Source organism: Chiloscyllium punctatum, chromosome 2, assembly GCF_047496795.1.
Source record: "Chiloscyllium punctatum isolate Juve2018m chromosome 2, sChiPun1.3, whole genome shotgun sequence".
In the NCBI taxonomy this organism is placed as follows: Eukaryota; Metazoa; Chordata; class Chondrichthyes; order Orectolobiformes; family Hemiscylliidae; genus Chiloscyllium; species Chiloscyllium punctatum.
The window spans coordinates 87,353,727-87,373,604 of NC_092740.1; the positions used below are offsets into that span (position 1 = coordinate 87,353,727).

Genomic DNA, 19,878 nt, shown 5'->3' on the forward strand with positions numbered 1-19,878 from the left:
CCTGTAACCGTGAAATCCTTCCCATGCCCTCCCTAATCTCATCCTCCTGTGCACTGAAATAAGACCTAGGTTTCCACCTAAATAGCACCAGCAAAATTTCCCACCAGGACATTAGTACCCTGCTGGTTCAAGTGAAGATTGTCCTGTTTCTAGAGGTCCCACCTTGCCCAAAATGAGCCCCAATTATCCGTTTTTAGGTATGTGAAAGGCAAAAAAATGGTTAAGACTAAAGTTGGGCCCTTGAAGACAGAAACAGGGAAATATATTACGGGGAACAAAGAAATGGCAGAAGAATTGAATTGTTACTTCAGATCTGTCTTCACTGGGAAGACACAAGCAATCTCCCTGAGGTAACAGTGGCTGAAGGGCCTGAACTGAAGGGAATTTATATTTGCCAGGAATTGGTGTTGGAGAGACTGTTAGGTCTGAAGGTTGATAAATCTCCGGGGCCTGATGGTCTACATCCCAGGGTACTGAAGGAGGTGGCTCGAGAAATCGTGGATGCGTTGGTGATTATTTTCCAAAGTTCGATAGATTCGGGATCAGTTCCTGCGGATTGGAGGGTGGCTAATGTTGTACCACTTTTTAAGAAAGGTGGGAGGAAATTATAGACCAGTTAGTCTGACCTCAGTGGTGGGAAAGATGTTGGAGTCTATTATAAAGGATGAAATTACGACACATCTGGATAGTAGTAACAGGATAGGTCAGTCTCAGCATGGATTTATGAAGGGGAAATCATGCTTGACTAATCTTCTGGAATTTTTTGAGGATGTAACTCTGAAGATGGACGAGGGAGATCCAGTAGATGTAGTGTACCTGGACTTTCACAAAGCTTTTGATAAAGTCGCACATAGGTTAGTGAGCAAAATTAGGGTGCATGGTATTGGGGGCAAAGTACTAACTTGGATTGAAAGTTGGTTGACTGACAGGAAACAAAGAGTAGCAATAAACAGCTCCATTTCGGAATGGCAGGCAGTGATTAGTGGGGTACCGTAGGGATCAGTGCTGGGACCGCAGCTTTTTACAATATATGTTAATGATATAGAAGATGGTATTAGTAATAACATTAGCAAATTTGCTGATGATACTAAGCTGGGTGGCAGGGTGAAATGTTAGGAGATTACAGGGTGATCTGGACAGGTTAGGTGAGTGGACAGATGCATGGCAGATGCAGTTTAATGTGGATAAATGTATGGTTATTCACTTTGGTGGCAAGAACAGGAAGGCAGATTACTACCTAAATGGAATCAATTTCGGTAAAGAGGCAGTACAGAGAGATCTGGGTGTTCTTGTACACCAGGGAGAAAGTGAGGACTGCAGATGCTGGAGATCAGAGCTGAAAATGTGTTGCTGGAAAAGTGCAGCAGGTCAGGCAGCATCCAAGGAACAGGAGAATCGACATTTCGGGCATCAGCCCTTCTTCAGCCCTTTCTTGAAGAAGGGCTGATGCCCGAAACGTCGATTCTTCTGTTCCTTGGATGCTGCCTGACCTGCTGCGCTTTTCTAGCAACACATTTTCAGTTCGTGTACACCAGTCAATGAAGGTAAGCATGCAGGTACAGCAGGTAGTGAAGAAGGCTAATAGCATGCTGGCTTTCATAACAAGAAGGATTGAGTATAGAAGCAAAGAGGTGCTTCTGCAGCTGTACAGGGCCCTGGTGAGACCACACCTGGAGTACTGTGTGCAGTTCTGGTCTCCAAATTTGAGGAAAGACATTCTGGCTATTGAGGGAGTGCAGCATAGGTTCACGAGGTCAATTCCTGGAATGGCGGGACTACCTTACGCTGATAGACTGGAGCGACTGCCTTTGTATACCCTTGAGTTTAGAAGACTGAGAGGGGATCTGATTGAGACATATAAGATTATTAAAGGATTTGACACTGTGGAGGCAGGAAACATGTTTCCGCTGATGGGTGAGTGCCAAACCAGAGGACACAGCTTAAAAATACGGGGTAGACCATTTAGGACAGAGATGAGGAGAAACTTCTTCACCCAGCGAGTGGTGGCTGTGTGGAATGCGCAGCCCCAGAGGGCAGTGGAGGTCCTGTCTCTGGATTCATTTAAGAAAGAGTTGGATAGAGCTCTCAAGGATAGTGGAATCAAGGGTTATGGAGATAAGGCAGGAACAGCCATGATCATATTGAATGGTGGTGCAGGCTCGAAGGGCAGAATGGCCTACTCCTGCACCTATTGTCTATTCACCTGAAACAGTCCCTCCTGCATCGTCCTTGCAGCCATATGTTCAACTGATATCTCTCCCTATTTCTTGCCTCGCTTTCACGTGGCACGGGTTACAAACCAGAGATAGCAACTCTGTTTGTTCTAGCTCTTGTCTTTTACCCTAGCTCCCTGAAATCCTGCATGCCATCTCTATCCCTCTTTCTACCTATGTCATTGGTACCTACGTGCACCACAATTTGGGGCTGGTCAGGACCCCGAAGACAAGAACCACGAAGCAACTTAAAGGGGAAGGAGCCCCTGAGTATGGGGGACGATTATTTAGGGTCTATCAGGAATGCTCAGAGCAAGCAAATCCAGATGGGTAGGACCAGGTATTCAACCCATGCTTTTGGAGATGGGCTCTCTAGCGCCCACCAAGCAATTCTGAACATGGGAGTAATAATGTCTCGGGGGTTGTCAGTTGAATTGGCTAGTGGGGTGCAGGAGGCAGAAGCTCTTGCGATAAAGGCAAGACCTGACAAAGTAGCCTACTGGAATGGAGGCGAGAGTAGAATACAACTACCCTGCCACAACTGTGACTGACAGGGACTCTTTGCTAGAGAATGTAGGGCCCTACAAGCAGAGAGCAATGTAAAATATTGCAGCCATTGCAAGAGAATAGGACACTTAGAAATGGTGTGCTGGGAAAAGCATGGGGCACCTCTAAACACCACCCGGAACACCGCGGAACTGCTGGAATCCTGAGGTCAGCAGAGCTGACAACCAGCTGCCCTCATGCGTGAGGATGAGGGAACGGGGTGAATTTACATCCCCGCAGTACAAGGAGGGAGGAAATGTGAAATGATAGTAGACACAGGAGTGGCCGTATCTATCACAAAGTTACTTTTACCCCACACAAATAAAATTATTCCCTTAACTCGGGTGGGAAGAGATAAAACACAAGCATGCCTAAGCAAAACTGCCCTCTTTGGGGTATATATGTTATTTATTTCTATGAAATTCTATGTATGCCAAAATAATGAGGGCACCATAATGGGTAATGATCTCATGAGAGAATATCATGTTCTAATCCATTGTGCGAAAGGGAAATTGATTTGCCCAGACAGAATGGTGAAAAGATCGAGATTGGGAAACGTCCAAGTCACTTTGAAGCTACTAAAGTAGCTACAGTCACCTGTAGGGACTGGAACCTCAAAGCGGGGCTTCGGAGCCCTCTACACCTCCGTCCCTGGAGCATGGGCAGAAACCAAGTTTGATACAGGTGTAGTTAATATAGACCCGATAAGGGTTCCCGGACCAGAACATAAGCCCCACTGGCAATGCTCAATAAAACCTGAAGCTGAAAAAAGCAGTTGTGGAGATAGTGAAAGGACTAGTAAAACAGGGAATCCTGAAAGCAACCACAAGTACAACTAATTCCCTGACGTGGCCGGTAATAAAGCCTGATGGGAGCTACATGCTCACCATTGATTATAAGAGTTAAATGAAATCACTCCCAAATTGCACCCCCATTGTAGCAGACTCCTCTACCATTTCATATGGCCTGGTCCCTGAACACAAGATATTTACTGTTTTAGACATAGGGTATAGACCAGAACCTGTTGGCTTAGTCCCAGAAGAAATTCACTTTCACAGTAAGGGACAGGCATTACGCATGGACTCGTTTGCTACAAGGGTTCCACAACAGCCCTACTATTTTTCACAGGGTGATGAGCCCCATTCTGAAGAGGGTAGCACTGCTCTCCAATTTGTAGATGATCTCCTAATTGCCTCAGAGTCTGAGTCAGGACACCAGGAAGCTTTATTTCTAGTATTACAGGAATTGGCGACCACAGGGTTAAAAGTTAGCCCCACAAAGTTACAAATTGGCAAAACACAAGTCTTATACCTGGGATAACCTATATCCCAGGGACTCAAAGAAATGACCAATGACTGCAAGAAGGCAATCCAAAAGATGCCACGACCTGCCACTGTCAGGGGTGTCAGAAAGGTCCTGGAACTATTCAACTACAGTCAGCTTTATACCAGAGTTCGCAAAATTGGCTGAACCAATCCAGAGATTAATTAAAGGAGGCAAGCCTGCCTTGGAACCTGTAATCTGGGGGTCAGAACAGGAGGAGGCATACAGTTAGCTTGAAACTTGACTCATGTCGGCCCTGGGCTAGGGCTGCTAGATCCCACCAAGGATTTTCATATCCACTGTGACAATGAGGGAGGATTTTACTCTGCAGTGGTCACTCAAGGCCACGATAGTAGGCGAAGGCCTGTGGGGTTCTACTCTACTACGGAAGGGCCAGTAGTCACCAGGTTGCCCAGGTGCATAGCAGCCTTAGACTGCACTGCTTGGGCTGGTAGGATTAGCGTGTCCCTTGTAATGACAGAGAATGTTATCCTCCACACTAAGCACACCCTAGTAGAGATGCTTAACACGGGGGAAACTGAGTGCCATCTCCGATATGAGAAGGGCAAAGTGGGAGGCAGTTCTTTTACCCCCAACTCAGTCAGTGGTAAGAGTTAGGGATATGGGAGAAAACCCAGCTGAGGGAATTCTAGACACAGAGCAACTGCACAGCTGTGGGGATATAGATGGGGATGATGATAGAAGGAGAGTAAAGGATACCCCCCTAGACTCAGCCAAGGAGAGCCTCTTTGTGGATGGGTCATGAAAATACATAGCAGGATTGCCCTGAACAGGATAGGCTGTGGTAAATGATAAATTAGAAACAGTTATGTCTGAGAGGATTGATGGAAGTCAGTCCGCACAGGTAGCAGAACTGGTAACACCCTCCAAAGTACTTGAGCTAGCGAAAGGAAAAGTCATGAATATATATACAGACAGTCAATGTGCCTTTGGTGTAGTCCATGATTACACGGTGGCATGGGGTAGAAGAGGGTTCACCACCGCAGGGAAACCCCTATCGGACACCAGTTAAGAATTCAGGCACTATTGTGTGCCAGTGAGCCGCCAAAAGAGACTGCAGTAATAAAAATAAAAGCCCATCAAAAGAGAGCCCAGCTTGGCTAAAATTCAAAGGAAACCGGGCAGTTGACCTAGCAACTCAGAAAGCCCTAGAGCAAGAAGCCACTGACAAGGCTGCAATAGCCACTATTGAATTAGCAAAAGACGCTATCCAAATTCAGCAGCTATAGGAGGACACCCCGCAGAAAAAGAGAGAGAGAGAAATGGGAACTGCAGGGGGCATTCAAAGGGGAGGATGGTGTCTGGAGGCGAGCAGACAAGGTGGTAGCACGAGTGTGTATACAGAACACATTGTTTCAACTGCTCCACGGGCTCTCCCATAGAGGTAGAGAGGCCATGATAGCAAGCCTAGGGAGAGAGTAGTAGTGGAAAGGAATGGGAAGACACATGGCCAAGTACTGCTGCAGATGCATGGCTTATGCACAACATAACCCAGGGAGACCCATAAAAGTTAGGATGAGACAGATTTTATAGGGCCACTACCACCTTCTTGTGGGAAAACGTACTGCCTAGCTATCATAGACCAATTCACTCGGTGGGTAGAAGCATTCCTGACCAAAAGCTGCATTGCGACCACTGTAGCCAGAACATTAGCGGAGATGGGAGGTACCCTTCCAGATAGACTCCGAGCAAGGGCCCCATTTTACGGGCAAGGTCATGAAGACTGTCTGCCAGTTACTCGGCATTAGACAAAAATTTCACCTTACCATCTCTGAGCTGTGGGGGTGACGGAGAGAGAATGAATAGAACGCTCAAAAATGTTTTAGATAAGGCTATGCAAACCTCAGGCAGAACATGGGTTGAAGTGCTGCCAGCCATACTAAATGAGATTAAGAGCCACCATGAATCAGGCGACTGGGCTAACACCATATGAATTAATGGCCGGGTGAGCAATGCAATTGCCAGAGACAATAATCACGGTGGCACTTGTGGGTCCGCTAAAAGACAAAATTCAGCCATATGTGGTAGAATTAAGTGCCCAATTGAATGGGATACGGAAATCTGTAATTGATAAACAGGACAAAAAGGACAAGGTAGGGGAACTCAATCTTCTCTGAGGTCCCAGCAGTAGGAGGCTGCGTTCTGGTGCGAGCACTGCCTGACAAACCAGGCTTTGCCCCAAAATGGAATGGGCCATACGACGTGGTAATAAGTGGGGACACCTGTACCTGTATAGATATTAAAGGAAAAGGCACATGAAGCACTGGACCCAACTAAAACCGTTTAAAGACTCCTATGACCAAACTAATGGCATTGACCATTCACCAGGTGCAGTCAAACAGCGGGCAAGATGGTCATCCCGGGGGGGAGTACCAAAAATACAAAGAACAAACCACATATAAGCACGACTGCACCTCCTGATGAAAACAAAGACTTTGACTGATAACTTTATTTAACTGCAAAAAAGTATAAACCTGTTTGTATTTTACTGTGTTTAAGTGTTGCAACTGTTGGGAGCATGTCATGATTTGAAGATAACCTCTTCTATAAAACCCTCCTAAGTTTGCATAGGAACCAAATTGTCTGCTACCCACTGACATGATCAGTGGAATCCCTATTTGTGGGCACTCTGGTGTGGACCCCTTGCTACCTGTCTACAGTAGACACCTCGGGAGCACTGTGTAAGAGGCAGAGAGGAAAGTACAAATGGGGACTCCAAGGTAGATGCATGCAGCTGGGCAGGACCAATGGTTCATGGGACCGGGCCCCCCCAGCCTAGGATAGGGAAGACCCATTTAAAACCTGGTAACTACCCACTCTGTTTCACAGGGCATGGATAGGAATGCATTTATGCCCTAGTTGCCAAAACAATTACTCATGTCCAGACACGGTGCAATTACCAGCACTGTTTACCTGCACCTGCGACAAGTAGGCGTGCTTGAATGTGCCTGCAGGCAGACATTTTGTATGTGGTCAGTGCAATGACACCCATGTCAGCCCTGCCACATGGACATACCTGTTTGATATTTACCAGCTGGGAGGAATACCCAGGGGATCCGAGGTGACATGGGTGGACAGACAGATAAAAGGACAGGACTATGTATGTTACAGAGCAGCAAAGGGATTTGTTTCCCTATTTAAGGGGACTTAAGCGACAGACAATCCCTACCTCCCAAACCTGTTCGTGTTAGTGACAATTGCACCCCTTACTGTACCATGCCCCAGCAGGGGACATGTTCAGAGAAGGATAGTGACCCGCTTCATCAGCAAGGTGTTCTGTGCTGACTGGCAGATTCCTACCACTTTGGGGTTATCAGTGGGATGTGGATTCTTGGGATGTCTATCTTTGGGAGGGCGCGGGAGGTGGGCGACGCAGCAGGGATCGTCAGCACTAAACACAGACATTACCTTATATGTGGCCTGACTATCTTAGGCAATAATACCACAAAAGTCCTGGAAGCAATTAATACACAGTTGGCTGAACTCAGACTCTGCACACAGCAGACATGTTTCATGGTGGATTATCAATTAGCACAGCAAGATGGAGTTTGTACAATTATTGGTCATAATTGTATCATACATGTTATTGATGACTCTTTTATGACATTACAGAAGCCATCAAGAATATCCGAGACCAGCTAGATAGGTTTTGACAGGGAGCCACAGTTATAGACAGCTGGCTAAATTGGTTGATCGTTAAATTTTGGGAACCCAATTTGGCACATGAGATAGAATACCAGCATGAGTGCAAGGAGAACTGTGAGCCGCAGGTGTTTAAAGCTCTGCTGTAAGGCACTATTGACGAGAACTGTGCCAGCAGCAACTGTCAGCACGCAAGAACCCCCAACAAAATTAGCACTCCATGATACCCCTTGGGAGGAGGAGCTCCCAGAGATGACCTACCTCTACATGTAAATTGAGTGGTCTGCGGGAGATCTCCAGTTCCACCCCTTTGTGGTCAAGGAGGCAAATTCAAAGTGGGAGATGGTGCGGGGCAGGGTGATACTAGGCACATGGACACACAAGATGGCCGCTGAGCCATAAGTTGGCCACTTGACACACATGATGGTTGCTGGACCACAATATGGAAAGAGACAGCAGAGCAAACACAGATACTGCCTGGGGATACCAGGATGCCAGCACAATGCTCTCACAATCTAGTTGATTAGCTTAATGCAAGTGGGAGAGGGAATACGTGAGTAGCGTATACTGCCCGTTGAGGTGACTGGGTCCAGCCTACACCTTTGGTAGAAATGCTGACTGTTTGATACAGACTCAATACAAAATGCTGATAGCCAGGGCTGCAGTAATCATACTTCTCAGGAAGAGCAATTAGAACCCATTACTAGAGCAATGGACTTCCGTGCAGACATTGAAATTGACAATGTCTGTGCCGAAATTAACAAAGGCTGCGCTGGAACTGACATGGACCACACCAAAACTATCAACGATTCTGCAATGTTTACAATAAGCAAACTATGTTGCAAAGACGATAACCTCAACACTGACCTATTGTATGACAAAATGTATATAAGTATCTTGATATCTTCTCCGGAGACTCGCAGCTGACCCCACTGTGTTATTGGTGTCTTTTTCTCCCCGGAGCTCTGGAATTTCCTTGTACATAAACACTGTCGTTGAACTCCGACTCTGACTCTGAAGCTGGTGCTTTTCCGCACAGCCCTAGAACCTTGCCTGTAACAGCATGGGCCCTTGTCTTACTCAGCAGCCTCCTGTGCAGCATGTTGTCAAAGGCCTACTGGAAGTTCAGGTGAATACAATCTATTAGTTCGCCTCGTTACTTCCTCAAAAAGTCTAGCAGATTTGTCAGGCATGACCTCCCCTTGATGAAACCATGCTGAGTTTTCCCTATTTTGTCATACGCTTCCAACTGTTCAAAGATTTCTTCCTTTACAATGGATTCTAAAATCTTACCCATGATTCTTCAGGGACTTATGGGAGAGACTAGGACCAGAAGTTATAATTTCAGGATAAAGGGGCATCAATTTAAGGCTGAGGTGAGGAATTTCTTTTGAGGGTTGAGTTATTTTGGAACTCTCTGTAAGGGAAAGAGGTGTTGTGTAAACTTGAGGCGAAACAAAATAGATTCTTTATCAGTAGGCATATAAAGGGTTATGGGTATAGGGAAGAAAGTGGATGTGAGTGTTACATTGGCCGTGATCATACTGTATCGTGGAGCAGTCTTTAGAGGCTGAACAGCCTACACCCGTTACCACTTCTTATGATTTTATGGTCTGTCTTTGTGTACTTTAATTTCTCAAAAAGCCAGGAGAAAGTCAGGACTGCAGATGCTGGAGATCACAGTTGAAAAGTGTGATATTCCTGAAGAAGCGCTTATGCCCGAAATGTTGATTTTCCTGCTCCTTGGATGCTGCCTGACCGGCTGTGCTTTTCCAGCACCACACTCTTCACCCCTCACAAGGCCAACCTGGACTGAAATCCAATACTAAATCAGCTGTATGCGCTCTGCCTTCTACAAACAATATCAAATAAGTGTTTGACAAGATAGATGTTAACAAGTCAATAGAGTTCCTAATATACCGATCAGTTGTCACAGCAATTCTCTACTACGGTATGACCTGGACTGCATATCATGGACAAGAACGCTAGAAAAATTCCAATAGAAATCTACCAGTACCTTCCAAACTGGCAACCTCGATCATTTAGAAGGCGCAGAGCAGCAGATACAAGAGCGCCACTACAAAGTGCTAGTTCTCCTTCAAGCCACACCATTTTTACTCGCTGGTCTTGACAATTGCTGGGTTAAAATTCTGAAGCTTCCTAATAGCAGTGGCTGTATGTACACCCCAAGGACTGCAGTGAATCAAGACGGCTGCTCACCATCAGCTTCTCATCGGTTCTCGGGTTGGGCAATAAATGTTCACCCAGCAAGTAACGCCCACATCCCATAAGTGAATGAGAAGAAAAGTTGTCTCCAGAATTTTCTCTGGATTCACTGGGAGGCCCATTGAAAAAAATGTGGGTATTTTTCTAGAAGCCAGTTCTACAAATATTCAGGAAAAACATCCTGCAAAATCAAGTACGATGGTTTGGGAAAAATATTGCCTGCAAGATTCAGTGTTTTCAAATGTAAATGGCCAACATTCCATAGGAGGACAAAGAAAATGTGACAAAAGCGCTCTGAAGCTTTGCTTTAAATGCAGTAGCATTGGCATTAATGACTGGGAGGAGCTTACTACCATTCGAGTGAAATGGCGACAACTTTTCTGTCAAACAATATCATGCTTTTGTGTCCAAACTCTCCCTTTGTTCAGTCCTGGCAGAAAAGGAAATAAAAGGAACCAAATCATGCACTTTGGATGCCACAGTGCACATGGAGGATACACCACGAGGTAAAGAATTGATCTACTTAGTCACAGAATTGCTGCAGAAAGTTATAACACTGAGGAGATACCTTTCTTCTAATTGAGGGGCAGTTGATAGTCTTTAGTTTTCAGTAGGTTGAATCTGCCCAGAAAATATTTTATTTCTTTTTGCTTTCTTCACTCATTTGTAGTTGATGTTCAAGTAAAAGATTGTGTTTCACTGCTTCATCTTATCTAAGTTGTACACTCTTTTGAAGGTTATTCTAAGAGGTAAATAGGAGAGTGGGGATGAGGTAACTGGCAAACTTGTAGGTAGATGCAGGTGGGGGTTGATGGTGATAGATCAGAGGGGAGGGTGGAGTGGAAAGATGGGAAAGAAGATGGGCAGTTCAAGAGGGCATTGTTGAGTTGGAGGGTTGGATCTGGGATGAGGTGGGAGGAGGGGAGATGTGGAAACTAATGAAATCAATGCTGATGCTGTCTGGTTGAAGGGGCCAAAAGCCGAAATGAGGCTTTCTTCCTCCAAGTGTTGGGTGGCTTGGATTTGGCAGTGGAGGAGGCCTAGGACTCGTTCTTGGGGGAGCTGAAGTGGCTGGTCACAAAGCGATGGGGTTGTTTGGTGCCTCTGTCCCAGGGATGTTCCTTTGGGATGCCTGCCGACCCTCCGAGGACCCCTTCTTCTGCCGCCAAAATACTCCATTCTCTTGGACATCCTGTGGCTGGTCTGATGCCCACTCAAGTGAATGGACTATGTTCGAGGTAGGAGAAAGGGTCCTTGCAGGGTCAGTGGTTGAACATCTCTGGGACACAAAAACCAAATAACCCCACCGCCCTATGGTTGATCACTTCAAGTTCCCTTCCCACTCCCTCAAGGACATGCAAGTCCTGGGCTGCCTCCACCGCCAAATCCAAACCACCCAATGTCTGATGGAAGAACCCCCCATCTTTTGTCTTGGGACCCTCCAACCATATGGCATCAATGTCAGTTTTTCATCAGTTTCCTCGACTCCAACCCCCACCCCACCGTCATTGCAGATCCAACCCTCCAACTCTGCACTGCCCTCTTGAGCTGTCAATCTTGCTTCCCATCGATCCACCCCACCCCCATCCTCCTACTTATCTCTCAGCTCCATACCTCCCCCCTCAACATTTGTGTTAAAGGGCTTGTGCCCAAAACATTGATTCTCCTACTCCTCAGATGCCGCCTGACATGCTGTGATTTTCCAGTGCCAGACCATTTGATTCTGATCTCCAGGATCTTCAGTCCTCACTTTGTTCTTGGGACATAGTTTGTAAGGTAGGTGATTGAAGGTGGGGTAGGGGGACTTTGGGATTTGAGTTTGTGATGATAGAGGGGTCTGTTCAGTGTTACTACAACGTTTGGAACAGCACCTTGATTCCTGCCTTGGGACTTGACATCCTTTAGGACTATCTTGAGTTCCGTAACATAAGGTAATGAGCATTGTACTCCATTTTGCTACATTCCCCAGCCTCATTGGCTGTAAGTATCTTGTTGGGTTTACTCTGTTCAGAGTGGAGCTATTTTTCTCCTTTTTCATACCTAACATTTTTTATACCTAACATTAACCTAATTTACATAACGTTTTTTGCCATTGTCACTGCCTTCTTTCTTTTGCTTTGGGTGCCCTCACAATCTGTTGCACTTGCTGCTCCTTGTCTTCTGACAGCAGTGTGAAAACCACCATTTTTCAGCTCCTTTCATTTCAAAGCTGCTTGTTTTCCTTTCCCCACAGGTGCTTCCAGACATGCTGCATTTGTAAAAAATTTCTGATTTCCTGCATCAGTACTTTGCTTTTACACTATTAGAAGTCTTGCTATAGAATTGCTTTTATTACTTACCGAATGTTATGAAACAGTCGAGCATTTGGCCTAAGAGTTTGTTCTTATTTGTACCTCTCTGTCAATCTCCCTTCATTATTCTATATTTCTCTTTCACCAATCTGTAATACTCTTACATATTGGAAGAAAGTGAGGACTTACAAATTGATGCCACTGCCTCAAGTGCAAGTTCTGGCTGCGCATTGCCCATCCCAAATCTTCTGTAAAGAGTGCACACAACTGCACCTGCTGGAAATCTGAAATAAAAATAGCTGGAGAATCTGGGCAGGTCTTGCAGCATCTGTAGGGAGAGAAATAGAGTTAATAAAATCAAGTTCAATGTCCCTTCATCAAAATTTTTTGTAATCTTTAAAGTTCATCTGATCTTGCTCCCAAATCTCTAATATTTAATATTAGATTATCCTTCCTTCAAATAGATTTCTCATTGACTAGAAATCATTTCTATCCCAACTTCCAGTCACAATAATCTTAAATACTTCAATCAAATCAACCCTTAATTTCTAGGTTAAACTGAATAATCCTAATTTTTTTCAGTTCTTTATAATTATATACCAGGCAAAATCTTTGTAAATGTGTAATGTTTCCTTTCCCCTGTGTCGCGAAGTTGAGGGCATGTACTGTACCTTTGAAAGAGTGAAAACTGGCAAGCACCTGTCATGTGACTAACTGGTAGTTAGACTGTGCTGGAAAATTGAAAGATGCAATATTTGGCTGTAACCTAGATACCTGAGTTGTTTTCACAGCAGTTTGAATTTAACCAATCAGTCTAAATTATATCCCAAGATACTAAAACCCAATTGAATTTGATTTTTACTGTTTTGACATCATTGAACCAATGAGACGATCTGATGTTTGGGGTATGAAAAAACCAGGTATTTTGGACAGTTAGCCAGAAAAAGCATCAACTGCCATTGAATGACTGTTATTTGTCACACTCTCTGTAAAAGGTACCTTTTGCATATGAAACCTCTTTGCAGCAGAAGACCAAAGGTGGCCAAGATCTACAAATAGAGGAAGATCGACAACTGGAGATGATAGCTGCTGTCTGGTTTTGAAAATTGAGTTGCTGTAATAGGGGCTTTATTGGATCAGTATATTGTTATAGAGTGGGAAGTAGATAACAAACCTTTAAGAGAAGGGAGGCTTAGAGTTGTAAATAGTTATTGTTTATGTTCATTTTAGAGTTAAAGAATAAAATTGTTATTTTTTTCTTCTAAATAGCAGAAATTAGGTAGTTCTTTGTCACTCATACTTTAACAGATTATGAGGCGAGGTGAACTTTTCTTTGTGTTTGGTTTACCACCGTGTCGTAACACTTTTTTTAGATTAGATTCCCTACAGTGTGGAAACAAGCCCTTCAGCCCACCCAGTCCATACTGACACTCCAAAGAGTAACCCACCCAGACCTATTTCCTTCTGACTAATGCACCTAACACTATGGGCAATTTAGCTTGGCCAATTCACCTGACCTGCACATCTTTAGACTATGGGAGGAAACCCACGCAGATACAGGGAGAATGTGCAAACTCCACGCAGACAGTCTGCCCGAGGCTGGAATCGAACCTGAGACCCTGGTGCTGTGAGGCAACAGTGCTAACCACTGAGCCACTGTGCCGCCCCAGTTGAGATTGCATCTTTATAGTGTAGAGCTCAACTAATTTTCAGTTATATAATGAAACTAGTTTATGCTTTCTGGAAGTTCCTTCCATTTATGTTTAGGACCCTTCTCTCAAAACAAAGATTTTGTTGAACTTTTGCACTTTATGAATTACCAGTGAGCTTGGGGATCCCATAACTCCTTAATCTTGTCCAAGGCACTGTTTATTGAGAAATCAGTTGATTTGCCAACCAGTCAACATTCTTAACTCGTGTTGTATAATTGTGTGTGCACAGTGCATGCATATGAGAGAAATTTGGTATCCTTGCCTTTGTCATGATGACAAGCAAATATATTAACCAGTTGCTTTTTAGCAGTAACAATGTGTTGCAGATGCTGAATATACTTGGCAGCTATGACAAGAAATAGAGTTGATGTTTCTGGTCATGGGGACTCATTAGCCTCTACCCCACCGCATTGTCTGATCTGACAGCTACCCTCCTGGTTTTACTCCCCACTTGCCAGCTTTTCCTCCTGGTACCCTACTCCCTCAGTTGATAAATTCACATCCTACTGGCCTGTCATCTGACCCTTATCCATCTGACATCATTCCGCCCGCCCCTATCCTTGAAATCGTATTCTCTTCCCACTAGACATTTGGCCCAGATGGTATTATATGACTGGCATTCTAACTCCTCAATCTCTTCTCTTTCTCTTATTCTGTCTTTCCTTTCACCCTATCCCATAACTTTCACCCTACCCATCTGGTACCCTAACATCAAACATCCTATGAACCTTGCTTTGACTGCAACTGTCAAAAGGTCCTGTTTGGACCCGTTTTAATTTCAGAATCATCACTTAGGAATTCCAGGAAGGTATCTCAGAATGCAATTACTGCTGTACATTTCTGCAGGAGCCCTGATGGTGATCTCCTCTGAGAATTACTGAGTTCTCTTCTTTAGTTCAAAAAAAAGGGCAGAGTGTTAATCTGCATCACATTGCCATTCCTAGGAAAATCCAGTCCAGTGTGATGTAGTTCGATGGACAAGTTGTTGCCATTGGGCACGATTCATAGCAAGATGCTTCCATGTTAATAGCAAGATTGCCGTGCATCAACGAGACGGTTCTCCGAAGTCTTTGGAAGCGCACTTTTTGTCTCCGTCTCAACATGTCTTGCCCACACTCCACCCACATCCCATCATTTACATATAACTTGTGTTTTCAATTTGTGTTTTAGGTATCCAATATGATGCTGAAAAAGAGGAATTGCAGCTTCAAGAAATAAAACAGAGAGAATTACAAAGAATTGAAGAAGCGAAGCAAAAGGTTGCTGACAAAGGTACTATGAACAGATGTAATGCAGATCTCTTCCATCAGAGCATTATATTTAATTCTGAATCAAGTCTTGTTTTAATTGTCTTTTCCTCTGTATTGCCTCAATCATTGAGCTCTGATTGTAGAAGTTCTGAAATGTTTGAAATCACAACATCCACACTGTTCACTCTATCGATTTTTGATTAATTTTTGTATTTTCTTGTTTTAAGAATTCTGGCATGTATATTGTCACTTTAAAAACTTGTTAAATGAGCAGTTTTTAATGAGCAAATTTAAATATTGTGCACTTCTGATTAACAGTGAATTTTCTTTTCCACTGCACTGAATAATCTAAAGTAGCAGGAGTAATTTTATGGAGGTGACTTGCATCTTAGCCACAGGCTGGAGACTTGACAAGACAGCGTTGTTACCTCTCTTCAGGAAGATCCACTAACTACATGTCTATCTGACAATTAACCAGCCGTCAGAGTACTGACCTAAAAATCTTATCAGCCTTCAACCTGCCACAGGGGTGCATAAAATATCACTCAATCTTTTGACTTTTCCTCACTAAGTGAATATTACTCAACAAACACTCTTTCAAAAATTCTCCCCTACTTTTGCCTATAGCATCTTATTTTTTTTGTGATCTTCATTTCCTGATATTGACCTGATTGAGATCAGTTCACTGTCATGCAAAGTAAATCTTTACTTGAGGTTGTGTTCTTAACAGTCATCATTTTACATGCATTGTATTTCAACGAATTACACTTGCCCTTAAAACCAACTTAAAAGCTATAGTTAGACTTCTAGTGTCTTCCTCATCAGAGAGTTTTTAAAAAAAACCCTGCCAGTTGAAATATTTTACATTGGAATTCAGCAATTATGATAAATGAAATAAATTTTAAAATCACAATCATAAAATAAGGTATCGTTCTGATTGTGTAGAAATGGGAGAGACATATAATTTGTGAGGAGCTGTTCTTCAGTCAAATATTCTGCTTTTTAATGTTGCTCCTCGAATTCCACCAAAGACAAATACCTTCTCTGCCACCTATGGTGAAGGGAGGAAATGTGTGTTTGGATGAGATTGGTGGAGTTAATCTGGCTGATCTCAGGGCCACCAGGCAGCAGATTTACAGGAGGTTGGAGTAGTGGCTTGGCCTGGCCTGGAGCAGGTGGAGCTGAAAATGTGTTGCTGGAAAAGCGCAGCAGGTCAGGCAGCATCCAAGGAGCAGGAGGAGTCCAAGGACCTGCATGTCCTTGGTGGAGAGGGAGGGGGAGTTGAAGTGTTGAGCCACGGGGTGGTTGGGTTGGTTGGTCCGGGTGTCCCAGAGGTGTTCTCTGAAACGTTTCGCAAGTAGGCGGCCTGTCTCCCCAATATAGAGGAGGCCACATCGGGTGCAGCGGATGCAATAAAAGATGTGTGTGGAGGTGCAGGTGAATTTGTGGTGGATATGGAAGGATCCCTTGGGGCCTTGGAGGGAAGTAAAGGGGGAGGTGTGGGCGCAAGTTTTGCATTTCTTGCGGTTGCAGGGGAAGGTGCTGGGAGTAGAGATTGGGTTGGTGGGGGTTGTGGACCTGACAAGGGAGTCACGGAGGGAGTGGTCTTTTCGGAACGCTGATAGGGGAGGGGAGGGAAATATATCCCTGGTGGTGGGGTCCGTTTGGAGGTGGCGGAAATGACGATGTATATGGATGTTGGTGGGGTGGTAGGTGAGGACCAGTGGGGTTATGTCCTAGTGGCAATTGGAAGGGCGGGGCTCAAGGGCGGAGGAGCGGGAAGTGGAGGAGATGTGGTGGAGGGCATCGTCGATCACGTCTGGGGAGAAATTGTGGTCTTTGAAGAAGGAGGCCTCCTCTATATTGGGGAGACAGGCCGCCTACTTGTGGAATGTTTCAGAGAACACCTCTGGGACACCCGGACCAACCAACCCAACTACCCCGTGGCTCAACACTTCAACTCCCCCTCCCACTCCACCAAGGACATGCAGGTCGACAGACCATAGTAACACGACGGTTGGAGGAAGAACGCCTCATCTTCCACCTAGGAACCCTCCAACCACAAGGGATGAACTCAGATTTCTCCAGTTTCCTCATTTCCCCTCTCCCCACCTTGTCTCAGTCAAATCTCTCGAACTCAGCACCGCCTTCCTAACCTGCAATCTTCTTCCTGACCTCTCTGCCCCCACCCCCACTCCGGCCTTTCACCCTCCCCTTGACCTCCTTCCACCTATTGCATTTCCAACGCTTCTTCCCCAAGTCCCTCCTCCCTACCTTTTATCTTAGCCTGCTGGACACACTTTCCTCATTCCTGAAGAAGGGCTCATGCCCGAAACGTCGTTTCTCCTGCTCCTTGGATGCTGCCTGACCTGCTGCGCTTTTCCAGCAACACAATTTCAGCTCTGATCTCCAGCATCTGCAGTCCTCACTTTCTCCCTGGAGCAGGTAGAGTTGAACCCTAGTGTAGGACAGGCAGGGGACAGTTGATGGTGCTGCAGAATGCCACGCTCATTGATAACCAATTCATTAATTGGGTGGATGCCACACCTTATATATACTTTGTAACTTTATCCATCCCTGACTGTTTGTTTGATTTTATAATCACTCGTAATGTTCAACATGCTGCAGGAACACATATTTGGGCAACTTTCTGTAGTTGGTCATGACCACGATTGAATTTTCACAGGTACTTTGTGGATGACATCACCTGCTGCCCTGTCTATTTTGCACGCTGTCATGTGGGAGATTGATTTGCAATAAATAAACAGAAAAACATCTAGATTCCAAATTAAAATATGTAATACATTTGTGCATACAATCGTGTTTATATTTGTGAAACCTCTGAAGAAAACCCTAAAAATTCATGAAACAGGTGATGATATTGCTGTTACTGTTATCTAAAAAGAGTAACTGAGAATGGAAAAAGTCCTTTAAAACAATGTTACACCCAAAAGTAAAAATATAGTCCTCAAGTCTCACGAGCCTTTAGGAAAATAATCTTTTGATCTCTTTACCATGGGCCTCAACTACTGAAGCTGCTTTTCTTGCATCTTGTCACTTGCTGTAAAAATTCAGGAGATGGAAGAAGTGTGCAGAAGCATGTTAATAGCCATGACCCAGCTCAGGATAGCGGTTTTATTGATGATATAGAAAGGTGTGAATTGGAGAATTGAAGAGTAGAAGAATCATTTAAGAATTTTGGTTAGTGAATGGTCAATGTAGCAATTGGAGGCTAGGGAGTGGGCATGGCCACTTTAAAATAATGCTGATCGGGCCATGTGACCCTAAATGTGACTGGGGCATTGGTTTTAAAACCAATCTCATGTTGCTAAACCAAAATGCAAGCCTCATTGGTAAGTTAATGTTTAAACAAAATGTTAAATGGGGACTTGTTGTGCAAAGGATTCAGTCTTCTGTATTTCTGGTTTGTGTGGATCATTACCACAACCTACATGTATCATTTAGTTGTTGGGAAATTGGAAAATTTCTAAGTATGCTTGTGAAAGTGTAATAGGTTTTGTGCTTCTCTGCTTCATGCCTTGGTAGTTTATGAACCAAATCTCTTTGTAACAGGAAAGCAGTCTCACAAGCAAGTGTATATTTTGATATCTAGCTCTGGAACATGAGCCATCTGAAGGGAAGCTTAATGTTGAGAGGAAAATATTGACCAGTTATGTATAGAATGTATTAAGTGCTGGATTATCTTTTTAAGTTGTACTTAAATTTTACAGTGTATTCTATCAAATTTGTAAATCTCAAGGTATTTTAGTTGCAAGCTGTGATAACCATTGACTGGAACTATGTTAACTTTGGATTTCATTTTTGTCAAAAATTACCTATGTGCATATATGCATTATTGCATAAAACATTGCTTGCCGCACATTAGAACTTAGTAAATGTTTTAGTAGCTTTCTGATGGTGATTGATGGATTTCCATTGTGTCAGCATGTACACAGAAAATTCAAGTTTTTTAAAAAATTATGCTGAGAGGAAAAGTATGAAATGTGATCATGTGGTAGCTATTATTAAAATTGTTACCTTTTACAGAAAATCCCAAAGAAGGGAAGCAAGATACCTTCATTGAAAAGTTAATTACGCAAGTTATTAAGAATTTGCAGGTTAAAATTACCAATGTCCATATCCGCTATGAAGATGATGTGAGTATTTAGCTTGTTTTATTTAAATACTATGCTTTTATGATGACATTTTTTATACTGTTAAAAATCTATGTATTTGAGATACTTACACAAAAGGAATTTTATCTTGTGAAGATCACAATGTCTTTTCAGTAATACAAACGTTGTGAATTAATTTAGTTACAGTTGTCGACAACCAGCAGAGTCCTCCAATTTTCCTTGTCTTCTCTTTCTGCAAGACGTAAATTTTACTCAGGTCAAAACCTCTAGAGCAGACTTAAACCTGCATGTATTGCACTGCACGGCCTGTGCAACTGAGCTCACTGACTGTTTTCTGATGGGCAAAAGTTTCGGTGACTGAGTAGTCTCAGTTCTGAACCTGAAATGAGTTGTGTTTTTTTTTATGAAAGGTGTTTTTCTTTGTGCTATTATAATAACTAGATATTTCTGTTGATAAAATATTGTGGAGGAAGCATGGAAGTCCCTAAATGGGTGAATATGTGTTAAAATGAAAGCTG

General features: G+C 43.8%; 1 protein-coding gene across 2 annotated transcripts in view; it reads left to right on the forward strand.

Annotated features, from left to right (window-relative positions):
* The window catches only part of vps13a (vacuolar protein sorting 13 homolog A), a 419,442-nt gene that overhangs the window by 57,206 nt on the left and 342,358 nt on the right, over positions 1-19,878 (forward strand). For both annotated transcript variants that reach the window (XM_072585252.1, XM_072585262.1), the window contains exons 5-6: positions 15,145-15,246; positions 19,272-19,381. In XM_072585252.1, the coding sequence (XP_072441353.1) occupies positions 15,145-15,246; positions 19,272-19,381 (212 nt within the window). The remainder of the gene's footprint in view (positions 1-15,144; positions 15,247-19,271; positions 19,382-19,878) is intronic.